We start from the raw sequence: 17684 nt of genomic DNA on the forward strand, positions 1-17684 counted from the left end.
AACATAAATGGTGCACAACATTTGGTCCCCATAGTAGAGAAATTTGAAAAGTAGATGGAGTGAATAAATTATTTAGATTTTGGTCTGATCATTATAAGCTTCTCTCCTTTTTCTTACTCTTCTTTTGGTCAAGAGGATGAATTGAGCCTTAGAAGAAAAATGGTAAAAATATAGGTTAAATTACACTTTATATTTGGTTCTCAAACTATAAGGCTCCTAATACTTTAGTTTTGAAATTTTAATTCATAGCAATTCCTAGTTCAAACTTTCTAAATTATTGCAATTAGATCTCACAATCTAATTTAGTTGGTTAAATATTGATAAATTAATGATATAGAAATATAAATATGGAAACACTGTGATTATTGATGCTGTAATAATCAAGATATTACATCACTCCTACATTAATAATTTGTCGATATTTAACCAATTAAATTAAGTTGAAGAATTTAAGTAAATAATTCAGAAAGCTTGAGTATGAAATTATAACAAATTAAAATTTGATGACCAATGTATCAGGCGCCTAATAGTTAATTTGACGAAAAAAAAAATATAATTTACCCAAAAATACACACCTCAACTTCAACTCTTCTGTTAAGATGTCCTTTGCTTTCGATTTTCTAAAATAAAGCAACTTTTGTCAAATTCATCGATAATTTTAACAAGTTAAATAAATTTAATTATTCTTTAACAAATTAAATTAGGGCAAGTATGCTGATAGTTAATAGAAACATCGAAGTTAACAATTTCTTTAATTAAAGTAATTAGCATAACTCAACTAAATTTTTTTTTAAAAAAAAAGTTAAAAGAATCTAAATCTAAACATAGTAAAAAGTAAAAAAAAAAAAAAAGGCCATTTCCAAATGGCGCATTGTTCAGAGGTTCTCCATACTATATTGAAAAAGTACAAAAAACAGTTATAAGCTGTTAAAGGACAATGATCTTAACTATGCATTTAACAAATTAATGCACAGTGCAATTCACAGGTCGTGAAAACATTTAGTGCGTTACATCTATGTCGCATACACTTTATTAATCAAACTAATTATAAACTGTATTAGTCATAACTAAGTTACAAAGTGTGATTTAAAACACCAAAAAGGTTCAGGGGTTTGTTTTCAGTCTAAATCAAGCGGATTTTTATGTTAAGTCTCAATCATCATGGTTGGAAATTTTACTAAGTTTCCAATTAGATTGCTCCAACTAATTAATTCAGCATTGCATGTATCGTGCCATTTAGAATTAATAATTCAAATCATATGAATTTTTTTTAAAATAATAATAATAAATGCTTGTAATTTCGGTTGAGGAACTGTATTAAAGATGCTTATCTAAAGTGGCTGTGGTTTGTGCTTTATTATTGGATTTTGATGTGTAGAGAAATGAAATCCAACAATTCGATCGGAGTTTAGGTTTAACTTGATGTGTAACTTCTAACTAATGGATCTTTAATATGATGTTTTAATACTAATTGTGACTTAATATGATCTTTAATATGATGTTTTAATACTAATTTTGACTTGAAAAGGATTAGCATTCAAATTCTCATTCCCTTGTGTGCTTTGTGAAGGTATATACTTAATCGCCCCATGATAGTGATATAACTTTTTTGTTTTATCACATAAATGTGATCTTTAACATGAGCTACACTTGAATCTTAAATGAGAAAAACCACTCCAAAATCATGTTTAAATGGGAAAAAACACTCCGAGATCACGTCTAAATGACAAAAATACTCTGAAAAATCTCGAAGCTCAAACACTCTACGTCATGTTTATTGCGTTGAACATCGAATTGGATGCTCAATCAATGAAAATAACAATACAGCCCTATTTGAATTGTACAAAACAACAAACGAAGTTTTCAAAGTATGCAATTATTCAGAAAAATTAATTTGATTTTTAAATCAGAAAAGTGCTAAATGGTTCCATTGTTAGGATTAGAACTAAGAAAAGGGAAAAAGGACATAATTAATTAAGGCTCCAATTATATTGTTGTTTAATTCATTAGTTAGGGTGTCATGATCAAATTAGATGGATACGCATGTGATGAATTAAATGGAGCATTCTTGATTAAGATGTTTTGTGTCAAACCTGATGTCCACACACAACCAACCTCATTTATGCATTCACCTGCCATCTAATTTTATTTATGCACACAAACTACTCACCTCTCAATCATAAACTTATTAGGAAACTATGTAGTTGTGAAAAATGTATAAAGCTTGTGAGCTCATTAATGAACATGTTTCACTTTTGTCTTGGTTAAGGATTAAGAGAAAAAGATTAACTGTTGAGGAAAAGTTGAGCTTGAGCGCTTTCCGGAAGCATTAAGAGATTATTGTTAATGATTTTACTTAGTTTTCGATGATGAGACATCAATCTGAATAGATAATTGACATCGTTTCACAACTATAATTTGCAGTTCTATTTGTAGTAGTTAAGGAGTAAATTTCGTGATTTTTCGTTATTTTTTTACCTTACGACTGAACAATTTGAAAACGAATAGCTGAAAACAAAAATCTTATTAAAGAGATGATGCGATTCTTAAACTTTATATTAGAAACACTATTCTTGTAATAAATTTGTATTGTTTTCCACAGTTACTAATTAAACTTATAACTAGCTCATAAATGTCTCATCAAAATTGTTGATTTTAACATCTTTCAATCATTGAACAAGTAATGTTGAAAAAAATATAAAAATTAGGCTTCTAAATACTTCAAATTATGTATATCATGTCTAATAATATCGATCATCAATTCAGATATATCTTTATCAAACGCAAAGTAATAGTATGAAAATTCCTGTCCTTTCAGAAACACTGCAACTCAACTCCTACGTGGCGAAGAAGGTATCACAGTGAATAGCATAATACCACAACATAAAAACTACTATAGGACTATGCCACATATATGCAACAACTATATATATATATGAAATACAACAATTATATATAATCAATGTAGCCTTAAATTGCCAACCCTAAAATTTGTTGGCGTTCACCATTACTTTGCAGAGCCATGCACTTCTATAAATAGAAAGGATTCTTCATGCTTCTATTTTAAAGCAACCCAAACTAGAGAGTGCATGCACAACAAATAATACATTTTATATATAGAAGAGAGAAAATGGGGGAATGTTGTAAGAGGATCTTGTTGAGTGCTTCTTTTGGCCATAGAGAATACATTGTGCTATTTCTAGTGATGTTTCAGCTTGTTAGGGTTTTAGGAGGGTACACTCCGAAGAATCAAACGAAGATTCCCGCTGTGTTCGCGTTTGGCGATTCGATTATCGACCCAGGTAACAACAACCACCTCAAGACCCTGATCAAGTGCAATTTCCCGCCCTACGGTAAGGATTTCATCGGGCACCAGCCGACTGGGAGGTTCTCGAATGGAAAGATCCCAACCGATTTACTCGGTACGTATACTTTTGTGAGAAGAACAAAATTGTGAAACGTATATAATTTGATGTTAACTTTCGTTGTTTGACTCAGCTAAAGCTTTGAAAGGTGCTAATAGTCATTTTCGTATGATCTATAAAGATGTTTTTATTGAATGCTACGTATATAAAGTTCACGATAATGACTATTAATTGTTAGTGCTTACCAAACTAATTAAGAATCAAAAGCTCACTTCAACTTCATTCTTCGGCTAAACGCTCTAAAATTCTCTCTCTTTTTTTCTCCCCTTTTCTTTTGGCAAATTTAATTTCTGACTTCTCCTTCTTGAGCAAACACGTTGCATGTGCTTATCTTCTGCGGAGTATGATAATATGAGTTGAGAAGGAATAAAGTGTTAATTACTAAAAGCTAAAAAATTTTAAATCAAGCTTATTACATACTACGAGAGATTTTTTTTTTTTGAGAAAAAGGTAGCACGCTATCCGCTTCATTCATTGGAAAAATGAACTAGGCTATAAGGGTGGGGCAACCCGGGCTCCTATACTACGAGAGATTTATTAGAGACTTATTTGGTGACGAAGAGATAAAACCAAAAGAGTAAGCACTATCCTCGTAATGTGAGGAACAATAACTCACCTCATCCATATGTGCGCGCGCGCGCGTGTGTATATATATATATATATATGTATGTGACCATTTCTGTATATAATGTGGGATATATTTATAGCAACTATATCTTAATGAGAGCCAAACTATAGAAAAATAATATTATTGTAGTCATTGGCCAAAACAAATGGGACAATGGCCAAAACAAATGGGATTTTTTTAGTGTTACAAGCTGTAATCTTGTGCTCACTTTGTACAATAGTTTAGATGAGCTTTAAGTTCATAAAATAATTACATCAAATTTGAACTTAAGGATTTAATTACCATTCGTAACAAATGAGGAAATGCTATATGCCCACATCATTCTACCCATACGCATACACGCACACACATGCTAACATAGAATAGTTGAACATCTTATTAGGTTATATTTCACATCGATCAGGATATTTTCACTTTGTCATCCAGTAATTCCAAAAGTTACAGCTAATCATTAAATATTTTTATTTTTATTTTTATTTTACTATAAGGATCTGTTGTCATATAGGATGACAAAGTTATAAGTTATGCAATTCACAGTTAATGCAACTTTCGAACTACAGGAACATGATAAAGAAAAAAAAATGCACTAAATCACAGGGGAGCAAATTTAAATGCATTGTGTACTTAAACTTCGATTGATGGAAAGCAACGATAGCATATCTATAACTTAATTAGATTGTGACTCTTGATCCACAAATATTGCGAATATGACAACACTTATTTTGGAATTAGTTATAATAAAAGATTCTAAAACGTTACTAACCTCTCAAATTAAGGTGCTAGGTTGTTGAGTGAGATCTAACCCCTTGCATTAAATGTGTTTGTGACTGCTTGTTGAGCTCACACTTGCCAATTTTAACAACCAGTTACCTAAGGGGATTTGAATTTAACTTTTCGGCCATTTTGTTTTACCGAAAGTGAAGTTCCAATTGAAATAGACTTTTCGATAAAATAGAGTCGAGGAAAAAATTATGCTTCTTCTGCTGTTTGTTTCTGTAGCCATGGAATTGAAGTTTTTCTAGCTATTTTTGCTATTTGTTTTGCAGAAGATGAATTACGTAAAACCTTCCCTATAAATAATATTTTATTATTTTTTCACCATTTGTAATTGGCTAGCTAGGTATGGGTGGGCCGAAGTGAATTTTAGTATTTTTGAGAAGTTTGAATTTTGACCGAAGATAAAATTATGGTGAACCAAATAATACAAGTGAATATTTACGATCGAAAATCATTTCATCCAACTCTATTTCTGGTGAAACAAACACACCCTTGAAGTTTACTCTCGCAAATTTGTCCCCAGTTGGATGTCAATTTTGATTCGTCTGCGGATTTTCGGTCTCCCATGATAACCTCATGAGTAAATTCTAGTAAAAAAATATATATATATCTTTCTAATTCTGCAAGTTGAACTGGCTCGCCAAATACGTTGCACGATTACTTTAAATTAGCGACTAAATTATTACAGAAAAACAGTTAATATTCTTAAATATAAGAATATTATAAAAGATACCATTCTATACTATTTTAACCTTTTGAAGAATAATGGTTATTTCATATATTTTAATATGGTATCAGAGCAGGCGATCCTGAGTTCGAGTCCTGCCAGGCCCTTTAGCATAATTAACTTTCTCCCATTTAATATCAAAAAGTCTCGAGCCCAGATATGAGGAGATGTCTTAAATGTAAGAATATATATATATATATATATATATATATATATATATATATATATATATATATATAGAGAGAGAGAGAGAGAGAGAGAGAGAGAGAGAGAGAGAGAGTTGAGCTAGAATACTATCGATACCAAACGGGCTACGTTGCCATCCATTTGTTTTCGATGATGGAGCCTCCAAATCGACGATCAGCATCATTGAATATGATCTATACCACTTGAAGTGTTTAGAAATCAAATTTTAAATCTTTTCGATATCATTTGCCTAATGATCAAAGGGTATATATATATATATATATTATTTTCTAATAGCTTAACTTTTTGGAGAATAGCGGTCGTTTTATATAATTTTTAATAAATATTTTATATGCTTCAACATAGTGTCAGGACAGAAGGTACTGACCAGAGGCCCTACGGCTCATTTAATTTTTCACATTCTTTAATGATTTGTCTAAAATGTACCCTAATTTGAAATTTTCAGTTTCTGGATTGGGTATAAAGGAGTTGCTTCCTCCATATCTTTGGGTGCATCTCTCACCTGAAGATCTCCTCACTGGTGTTAGCTTTGCTTCTGGTGCCTGTGGATATGACCCCCTAACCTCAGTTCTTGTGGTAATTATGCATTAACTTTTAATTACTCCCATAACATTTTAATTCTACTTGCTTTCCTTTTTGTTTTCCAAAGTTCTTAGAAAACTTTGTCAAATCACATTTAACTGTAGTAATTTATATTTGAAAAATAATAGAATATCGCATTTGTTTACAAAAGCATTGCATTTGTTCATCTATTTATTATATAATAGAATGTTAGACCGACGATGATCGAGCACTTTGATTCTGATACAATTTTCTAATAACTTCTTATAAATCCAAAAACACATAAATTTTAGATAGTAGAGTAAAAAATTTCTGAAGTTCAAGCGAACATTTTAAAATTTCCGCGTAACTTAACTAAAGTTTACCTATCTTTACCTATTTATTATTTTTCAGAATGTTATATCCATGACTGAGCAACTCCAACTGTTCGGAGAATATAAGGAAAGATTGAAGGCCATCGCAGGCGAGGAGAGGGCGAGATATATCGTCTCCGAGAGCGTGTACCTCGTCTGCACTGGAACCGACGACATCGCCAACACTTATTTCACTACGCCGTTCAGGAAAACACACTTCGACATCCCTTCCTACGTCGACTTCCTCGTTTCTAAAGCTAAAGAGTTCCTCAGGGTAAATTTATTCTGTGAACTTCCCGTAAAAGTTTACCCGGGTCACTGAACTTCAATTTATTTCAATCAATCCATCGAACTCCTAATCATTTTTGCGATAAAGTACTGATGCAGCGGCTCATTTAATACAGACTGATTCAGCTGTCGCATCATCTCAAAATTATTCTTATTACTTAACTATCACATCATTATGACGAGATATATTATTTCGAACGAAAATTAAAGAAAACTAGCCAATTGGAACAGAAACAAAATTGTAATTTGTCATTAACTAATTGAAAATTTGCTGCTTTCTTCTTTTTTCTTTTCTTTTTTTTGAAATCTCAGCAATTACGACAAATGGGTGCGAAGAAAATAGGGTTTGTGGGATTACCCCCAATAGGATGTTTACCTTCACAGAGAACACTTGGAGGGGGGATTTTGAGAGAGTGCGAGCCCAGGCGTAATGAAGCAGCGCAATTGTTCAACGCCAGGATACAAAACGCAATATCCGAGCTGAGAAATGAGGAGAGCTTTAGAGGGGCAATTGTGGTCTACATGGGCATCTACGACATCTTGATTGACATCATCCAAAGACCTTATGCTTATGGTAAGTGCTTCTGCTTAAACAAACAAGTGCTTGTTTGACCGTGCTTCTGCTTTTGCGTTCAGTATAAGTCACTTGGGTAGTAATAAATTATGTATGAAGAAGAAATAAACTTCTAAGCCTCCAAATTAAGTAGAATGTCTACTTTTGGCATGACCAACCAACCAGTCTCAAACCCCACAGAATAAAGTATAAAAAAAAGTTATACTTCAATCCTCCTATATACAAATTTCTTTACGGATTGGGTATATTCTGGTCACCCTCTGTGGCATCCGTATATAAGCCAATCAAAATTTTACATACATGCCTACTAGCGTCTCGGTAACTGTGACATCTCAAGGCTTAGGAGTTAGGAATACTCACACACCGGATAGCTATTGCTATATGTGGGAGTATTTTAAGTCTGAATAGTCTTAGACTCAATAACTGGACTCTAACATTTTGGGCCAGTGGATTAGGCCCTATAAGTTATTGGGTTTAGAGTACATAATTAATCAAACCGCGGACTTAGCGATGGATGATTTGCTGGGAAGCAGATTGTGACAGTTTGGTATCGGAGCGAATTGGCCACTCACATCGCCTAACGATCTTGGGCTATGTATATGACTGTTGCGATTGAGTCCGATGAGAATGTCAAGGGAGTAAGCCTGAATAGGCTAGACTCAATAACTTAAAAGTACATTAAGCCTGATGAAAACATCAGGGCTAAAAGAGGATAAGCTTGAATAAGCTGGACTCAATAACTGAAGTTATTAGGTATAGGATACCCAGTTAATCAAGCCGCGGGCTTAGTAATGGATGGCCCCGTGGAAAGCAGATCGTGCCAGCAACATGTGAGAACGGTATTTTAGAAACTTCACGAATATAAAGACCTTGTTTGACTTTTTTTTTCTTTATATCATTTGGCTTGCATTGCAGGATTTGAGGAAACAACAAGAGGATGCTGTGGTACAGGAGAAATTGAGGTCACATTGCTCTGCAATAGCATTACTGCGCCAACTTGTCCTGATGATACCAAGTTCGTATTCTGGGACAGCTATCACCCAACTGAGAAAGCTTACAAGATCATCGCCGACGACATGTTTAGGAAATACAATCAACTCTTGTCTTAGATTGAGTTCGAATGCGTCGAAAATTATTCGGCCAATCTCTTCCTCGCGCTATTTAGACAACAATTACGTATATCTGTTGTCGTCGTTTTTCTCTTTTCTTTAGCATAAATTTTACGGAATGGAGTGTGACCGTGAATGAATGGGCGCTTGCAGTCACGACATCCAATGGATTTGTTCAGCAATAAAATTTAAGAATATATTATTATATTCTTTCCGTTTACGTCAAATTGTACTATATAAGTTAGCATCAATGATTAGAATAGAAAAGTTGCTCTCTCAGTACATCCAATAGTAATTAATGGCTTATAGTAAAAAGAAAAAGAAAAAAAAAAGATAATAACACAACCGAACAAGAGCTTTTTAAGCACACACACGCATACTTTTAGTTCGAAATGGCATTCAAATCTGGATCCGATCAGAAAAGAAAATCTTATAGTTATTGTAGGTCTGAGTACATCGCTTAGATTGAGCCAAATGCAATAATCTCAAACTGAGACCTGACGGGTAGGGGTGGAAATGAGCCGAGCTCGAGCGAGCTTATCTCGGCTCAAATTCGGCTTGAAATTAATTTCAAGCCTAAATTTAAGCTCAAGCTTGAATTGAAATTAATTCGAGCCGAGTTCGAGCGAGCCTAATTTCGAGTCGAGCGAGCTCGAGCCCTAAACGAGCCGCTTGAAATTCTCAACATCATATGATTAATAGTTTAATTTGTATAGAACATAATCTATAATTTAATACAAACATATGTGTAATAGTTCAAAGTACAAAATAATTATATGAAATATAGTATTATAATATGAAGAAAAATAATTTATGAGTTGATATCTAATTTTTTCAGCCTCACATGTCTTCTCTTCCGCCTTCAATCTCCATATTATTCATTTTCATTTATGCGGTCAAAATTAAATAAATTATATAGATAAATATTGAATTAAATTATCCAATCATCTATAACTAAAATTAAAATTTTATATGAATAATAATTTTTTATTTTAAAAATATTCTGTATATTTTCTCAAGCATACAATTAATAGCAAGGTAGGCAATGACGGGTATATGCTGTTACTTGGTAACTTGGAGGGCTTCCGGCTTGGCCACTTAGGGTGAGAGACAGAAAAAGAGAAAGAGAAACATATTAAAAATTTAGAGCTCTATGAAAGAAAAAAAAGAAAAAGAAAAATGTATAAATTTAGTAAAATTTTGCTCTTGTATTTGTCTATTGGGTTTATTTTTATGGGCCAACAATATTGGCCCAATTTTACTATATTGAGATTATTCACTCAGCCTATATATAATTAATATATAATTAAAATATATTATATTTATATATATTTTTAATATATATATATAGTGTAGAACTATTATGCTATCGAAAATATAGAGGATTTGATGTTTTCGAATTTTTGACCCTTTGATTAAGAATTGTTTGGTTGGGATGACTGCGGTCCCCCTAGGATTAAATAATATTCTTAGGATTGAGTGGTCCCTACAAGATAATAATAGTATTAATCCAAAGATAAGAAATGATTAAAGGGGTTGATCTAAGAATCAAAAAATCGAAAGCATCATATCCTCTATACTTTCGATAGCATAGTAGCTCTACTATATATATGTATTCGAGCTTTTCGAGTTTTTCGAGCCTAATTCGAGCGAGCCGAGTAATACTCAAGCTCGGCTTGAAATGAATTCCGAGTCTTTTTTTTTGTTCAAGCTCGGCTTATTTAATTTCGAGTCGAGCTCGAGCGAGCCAAATATCGAGTCGAACGCGAGTCGAACGCGAGCCGGCTCGCTCATTTGCCAGCCCTACTGACGGGTGGTTAAAAAGATTTTTTAAAAAAAGAAGAAACTTTAAATACCCCCAGTGGTTTCGCATTTTCTCACTTTAGTACCCTGTGATTTAAAGTGTATCAAGTTAATACCCGTGGTTTCGCACTTTCTCACTTTAATACCTTGTGGTTTCAAATGTATCAAATTAGTACCCTATGGTTTCACACTTTCTCACTTTAGTATTCTGTGTAATAACAAAAAAATTTGAAACCATAGGGTACTAACTTGATACAAAAATGAAACCACAGGGTACTAACTTGATACACTTGAAACCACAGTGTACTAAAGTGAGAAAGTGCAAAACCACGGGGTACTAACTTGATACACTTTAAACCACAGGTTATTAAGTGAGAAAGTGCGAAACCACGGGGGTATTTGAAGTTTCTCCAAAAAAAAAAAAAAAATCCAAACCTTGTGCGGAATTTATCGGGCCTCTAATTTTCGGGCCGGCCCGATTCGACTAATCGAGCCTAGTTGGCCCTGACCTTTTATTTTTTATTTTTTTTTTAAAGAATGGACCATCCAATTGTTCTCTTTCCAAATAAAATTTTTTTGTCCTTACCAGGCCCATAATATATAAATTTTCTAATATATATCAACCATGAAGAGTCAACAAATTATTGTGTAACTAGCAACTAACCCGTGCGATGCACGGATTTTAAATTTATCTTTTAATTACAATTTTTATATAATATATATTAATTTTTATATATTAAGTTTTTATTAGAAAAATTATTGAATCAAATTAAAATAAATGCTATCATGATATACTAATAGATTGTAAGTAAATAATTTAAAATAAAAAAATTTTAAAATGAAAAAGTAAAAAGGTTCAAATCCATTAAAAATTTAACATAATTATTATTTATATATTTTTAAATACACAATATTGAAATGACGAAGAAAATTAATTTTATTTCAAATTCTTAATGACTAATTCTGTAAAGTTATTTTTTGAAGGATTTAAAGTGACTAAATTTGAAAAGTAATGTTTTTAGAACTTATATGTTCTTTTAAAACTAAAAAATTATTATTATTGTGAATAATTAGTCGTGTATAATTGATTATTTTCTACAATTTAATCAAAATGTAAATATAATATCAAACACCTCACAAAGTAATTATTAAGCATTTTTGCGATAGGGCAAATATTTATGCGCTCCGAAATTTTCAATACATGAGAAGTTCTCAAAGCTACTGGTATGTAATCCTGAAAAAAAGAAATAATACTTACATTACAGAAAATCCAAATCATTAAAAAAATTATTACTTTATTATTTAATAATTTAAAATAAGTAAAGCTATTATATGATATAAAATATATAAAAAAGTGAGCAAATTTTACATAATAAAATAATTTTGGATATATGGTTATGATTTCTCAATTATTTAAATATTTGTATAATAATTTAATTAAAATAGTTTTATATATACATAGTATATATAATACTATATATATATATAGTATATATATATAATCGCAAAAAGTTAAATAAAATTAAAAACAAATCCTGGATTTCACGCCGCCTCGCCTCTTTCTATGACGGCCACCTCGCATATCCTGAAGTGAGTAAAAGTAAAACGCGGCGAGGAGTCGTTAGAAATAAACCTCCAAAAGAGAATAAGAGAAGAACTATAAAGTGAAATAGGCTCCAATCAAGAAAGAAGTGGAAAAAAAATAACTGTGTGCAGTTAAAAAAAAAAATATAATGTGCATTAAAAAAAAATTTATTATGATTTATTATTTTAATATTAAAAATAAGTAAGCTATTAATATATTAAAAAATCATGATAAAAGAAGACCAATTTTACAATATAAAATTGAATGTTGGTTTGTATGGTTTGTTTTCTTCTAATTTTTAAATATTTGTATATAATAATTAAATTAGTTTATGTATTAATTTGGTTGTATAGGTTAGATTTTTAAAATACTTATATTTGTATAATAATTTTTAATTAAAATTAGTTGGTATAATTCTCTAAATTACTTAAATATTAGTATACAATTTAATTATAGTTGGTTGATCTTCTTCTAATTACCGATTAAATATTTGGTATAATTAAAATAGTTGGTGTATAAGATATATATTATAGATATATATATATATTATTATATATATGATGTATATATATTATGATATATGAATACTCGTATATATATATGCCGAATTGCACTTGGAACACTTACTTTTGTAAAGTGCGCCATCGGGCCAATCATATGTTCAAATTGGAACAATCGTCTCCAAATAATATATATTATATATGATATCCTATGCTTGTTATTATAAATATTGTCATAAAAAAAGAAGGGGAAAAGAAAAAAAAAAATGAACTTTAAGTTCATAGCAAGTTTTCTGTACATATTTCCATAAAAACCACGTAAAACTGACAAAAGAGAAAAAGAATATGTAAAAAAAAATGTTCAAAAAGTTTATAGAATTTTTCGGGTGAATCAATTTTGCGAGCTATGTTTTGTTTATGTTTGTTAATACAGTTATTGATGCTCTGAATGCCAAAAATAATAAATTTGTTGATATTACTGAAATCAAAAATGGCAATTTATCGTTTGTTTTAAAAATAAAAATAATACAGATTAGCAATAAAAGAATTTAAATATGGTGTATAAATTATAAAGTTAACGATCATTCAAAAGAGCTATTACAAAAAAAAAAAAAAAAATACAGTGTAGTAAATGAAAAAAAAATCTAATATATAGTGTAGGAGGATGTAATTAAGTCTATACGGAAAGAAAAAATCACAAAATGAAAAAACAAATAAATGTGGTATAGTTATTAAACACTTAAATATAAAATTACAAAATAACAAAACAAAAATATATAAATTAAGAAATTGTAAAATGTAAATACGTTACAGCGTACGGTGGTAATTGAAATTTGCCCAATAAAAAGACAAAAACGCACGAAGATGGATGGGGTAGGATCACCGATGACTATTTTATTATTAAATCTAAAGTTTAATAATAAAATAGTCGTAACACTAAAAATAGTAGGCTCGAGGACGAAGGGTTCTATACTCATAAGAGTATAGTAACCCTACTCTATATACTCTTATAAGTATTCCTTCCTCTTCATAAATTGTTTTCGATAATGGGGCTTTCGAATCGACGATCCACACTGTCAAAAATGATTTAGAGTATTTAAAATTTTTAAAAAATAAATTTCGTAATTTTTTGAAATCATTATAAAGTTGGGGACTGATGGTGCAATTAAAAATATATGCGGACCCCACAAGCCCCCCGAGGAGAGATTTTTTTTTATAATATTAATTTCAAATTTAAATTTAAAAATCTAAATTTTATTTTTGAAAACTAAAGTGAAAAATATGCAAAGTTTAAAGACCAAAATTGACATATAAAAAAAACCAAGCAGACGTTGACATGACAATTTTATTGATTATAACACATTTTTTAATGGTTGGGGTGTAATCTCAACGAAATCAAGAGGATTGATAATTTGATTGAAAAAAAAAATATTAGAGACCAAAATAAAAATTAGTGTAAAAGTTGGGGACTAATTGTGTAATTAACCATTAATAAAAATATATGTGGGCTCCACAAGCTCCCCAAAATAAGGAGGGGCCTTCTTTAGCGTTCCTTTGTCATGTATTTTATAGAAGATAGATAGATAGATAGATAAATATTTTAATTTTAAGATTAATTTCAAATTTAAATTCAAAATTTTGAATTTTTATTTTTGGAAAAAAAAGTGAAAAACACACAAAATTTAGGAACTAAAGTTGACATGCAAAAAAAAGCTAAATAGGTGATGGCATGATAATGTCGTTAATTCTAAAACCTCTTTTAACAACGCCATTGAAAGTTTGATTGCAAAAAAAAAAAAAGATTAGGGACCAAAATAAAAAATAGTGGAGGATTGGGGACCAATGTGCAAGAGATTTGAAATTTTGATTGCAAAAAAAAATTAGGGACCAAAATAAAAAATAGTGAAAATGTTGAGGACCAATATGCAATTAATTTTAAAAAAAATTGGATGTGAGCCCCACAACTCTCCAAAATAAAGAAAGGCCTCCAAAACGGTTGGGGATTCATGTATTTGATGATAATGTCGTTAATTCTAAAACTTTTTTTAACAGCGCCATTGAAAATTTGATTGGAAAAAAAAAAAAAGATTAGGGACCAAAATAAAAAATAGTGAAAATATTGGGGACCAATTTGTAAAAGATTTGAAAATTTAATTGCAGAAAAAAAATAGGGATCAAAATAAAAAATAGTAAAAAGATTGAGAACCAATGTGCAATTAATCCTTAAAAAAATTGAAATTGAGCCCCACAACTCTCCCAAAATAAAGAGAGGCCTCCAAAGGCGTTGAGGATTCATGTATTTGATGATGATAGGCTACAGTAATATTATATTGCAAAATAAAAAAAACAATTATAAGCGGTTAAAGGTCAATGATCTTAATTATGCATTTAACAAAGAGTAGTGTTTCTATACTTGTTATTTTTCGATACCGTTCATTTATTTCTATTCAACGATTCAAATTTAATTTTTTTTTAATTATGACCTGCAATAGCAAGTCACTATGAAAGAGATATCGGTTACTAGATACCCGAAAGAGGGATGTTCTGCACTGTTACTACATGGATAATTTAGTAATTTTACCTCTATTATATTATCAAAATTCTCTTCTCTCTTTGTTTTCTTTTTCTCTCTCTATCTTTAGTAGAGATGTAAAGGGGGTCATATTCGAGGAGGATATTTAAAACCTGAATCCGACTATTAAATCCGAAACCCAAACCCAAATCCATATTCAATGAATTTTAGAAAATCATGTCTACACGCGTATCTGACTTAAATCCGAAATCCGAACCCTAGCTTGAACCTGAAAACCCGAACCCCAAACATTATTCCTCTTTACAATATTTCAGAATATATTCCTAATCAATTACCCACATTCAATTTTTTTTTTAAATAGCGATACAAAATTAATGTCTAAACTAGAAAAGTTTTAAAATTTTTTAAAACATATTAAATATGTTGAATTTAAATATTTATCCAAATTCAATATTTTTTAAATTAGTGATACAAAATTAATATCTAAACTAGAGGAATACAAAAATTTCCTAAACATATTAACTACGCTGAATTTAAATATTTATCAATATTACCAATTTTTTAAAATAATAATACAAAATTAATGTAAAATATATTAAATATGTTGAATTTAAGATTTTAGCGTGCATAATTTTTATTTTAAGAATAAATTTGAATTATACCCAATATTCCTAATCAATTACCACATTCAAATTTTTATAAATAGTGATACAAAATTAATGTCTAAAGTAAAAAAAATTCTAAATTACAACATATTAAATATGTTGAATTTAAATAGTGGTACAAAACATTACAACATATTAAATACGTTGAATTTAATTTTATTTTATTTTTTTACCTACATTCAATTTTTCATCACTCCTACATTAATAATTTGTCGATATTTAACCAATTAAATTAAGTTGAAGAATTTAAGTAAATAATTCAGAAAGCTCGAGTATGAAATTGTAACAAATTAAAATTTGATGACCAACGTATCAAGCGCCTAATAGTTACTTTGACGAAAAAAAAAGTAATTTACCCAAAAATACACACCTCAACTTCAACTCTTCTGTTGAGATGTACCCTTAACCCAAAAGTAATAGTTATTAGCTTTTGATTTTCTAAAATAAAGCAACTTTTGTCAAATTTATCGATAATTTTAACAAGTTAAATAAATTTAACTATTCTTTAACAAATTAAATTAGAGCAAGTTGTTTCTGATAGTTAATAGAAACATCAAAATTAACGATATTTTAAATTAAAGTAATTAGCATAACTCAACTAAATTTTTTTTAAAAAAAAAAAGTTAAAAGAATCTAAATCTAAATCTAAACATAGTAAAAAGTAAGAAAAAAGGCCATTTGCAAATGGTGTATAGTTCAGAGGTTCTCCATACTATATTGAAAAATACAAAAAACAATTATCTATTAAACATAATGAATCCACAATATTTCTTGCCACGTGGCAAGAAACCCTTCATTCTTAGGTTAATAGATAAAAAAAAAAAAACCCACTTTGAGTCAAATCAATTCTCTAAAAAATAATAACCCACTTTGAACCAAACCAAACATAATGAATTCACAATATTTCTTCCTCTTCCTATGGTTTCTCTTTTCATCTCTCTTACGTTATATTTAAAAGTTATCTTAATTTGTTAGTAGTGGGGCTCATTATTTTTTAATTAATGTGAAATGTTTCTTCTTCCTACGCCTTCTCTTATCATATCTCTTACTTTTATTTTTAGTTATAAATGAGAACAATTGCTAATTAAACATTGCTAAAAAAGAAAAAAATATTAATTAAGTAAGTTACACATTCATAAATCATATTGCTAATTGATAATTTAGAAGGTCACCCGTTATCTAAAATTAAATTTTGAACTTTAATTGGGGTGATTAATATGGAGAATTAATAACAAATGAATAAGAGAAATTGATGGGAAGAGAAATAGTTGAGAAAAAAAAAAAGGGAATAGTAAGATAAATCAAATGATAAATGATCATTTAGAAAGTCACATAGGCATCTCTTTTTCTCCCCCTCACCCCACCTAAGTATCACATACGTCGCCCGCCTTCGCTCCACCACGGACTCCCTCGCCTTTCACTCCCCCACAAGAAGACCCTTTTCGATCAACATCTGAAGCCCCTCCTTCGATCGCTCCCACTCCTTCCCCAACGATCCCAATCCTGATTCCTATTTGGTCTTTATTTATTACTTTTTAAATTTCATTTTATAATATTTTAGTTTACTCTTTTTTTGTTTGCTCTAGTATTGATTTTAAGTCAGTAGATGATTGCTCCAAATTCTATGTCCCATAAATAAAAACTAATTTGCGAAAGGAATAATATGTAAGTACTATGTAAATTTCAAATTTTGCATAATTTGGAGTTTTTTATGATTTTTTATTATGTGAGTTTTATATTTTTTTGGTTATGTTATTCTGGACTCGATGCGTATATTTAAATAATTTAGTGAAGATGAATATATCTGCTATAATGCTCGGGTCACTTTACTATTGATTTTTAAGAGAAATTTGATTTGCGTCAAAAAAAGAATCGGACGGATGAATCTATTTATTTGATTTGTTAAATGTTAATTTAAATCTTTTCAGTGTGCTCTTTAATATTTGTTA

The 17684-nt window shown here is 30.0% G+C and overlaps 1 protein-coding gene across 1 annotated transcript; it reads left to right on the forward strand.

Moving 5' to 3' along the window:
- Nucleotides 2976-8869, forward strand: LOC109714993 (GDSL esterase/lipase At3g14820-like). Its single transcript, XM_020239769.1, has 5 exons — nt 2976-3422; nt 6210-6340; nt 6719-6952; nt 7279-7540; nt 8456-8869. Exons 1-5 carry the CDS (start codon nt 3131-3133, stop codon nt 8647-8649), a joined length of 1113 nt encoding a protein of 370 aa, XP_020095358.1. The 5' UTR covers nt 2976-3130; the 3' UTR covers nt 8650-8869.

The sequence above is a fragment of the Ananas comosus genome, linkage group 9 (assembly GCF_001540865.1).
Source record: "Ananas comosus cultivar F153 linkage group 9, ASM154086v1, whole genome shotgun sequence".
Taxonomy (NCBI): domain Eukaryota; kingdom Viridiplantae; phylum Streptophyta; class Magnoliopsida; order Poales; family Bromeliaceae; genus Ananas; species Ananas comosus.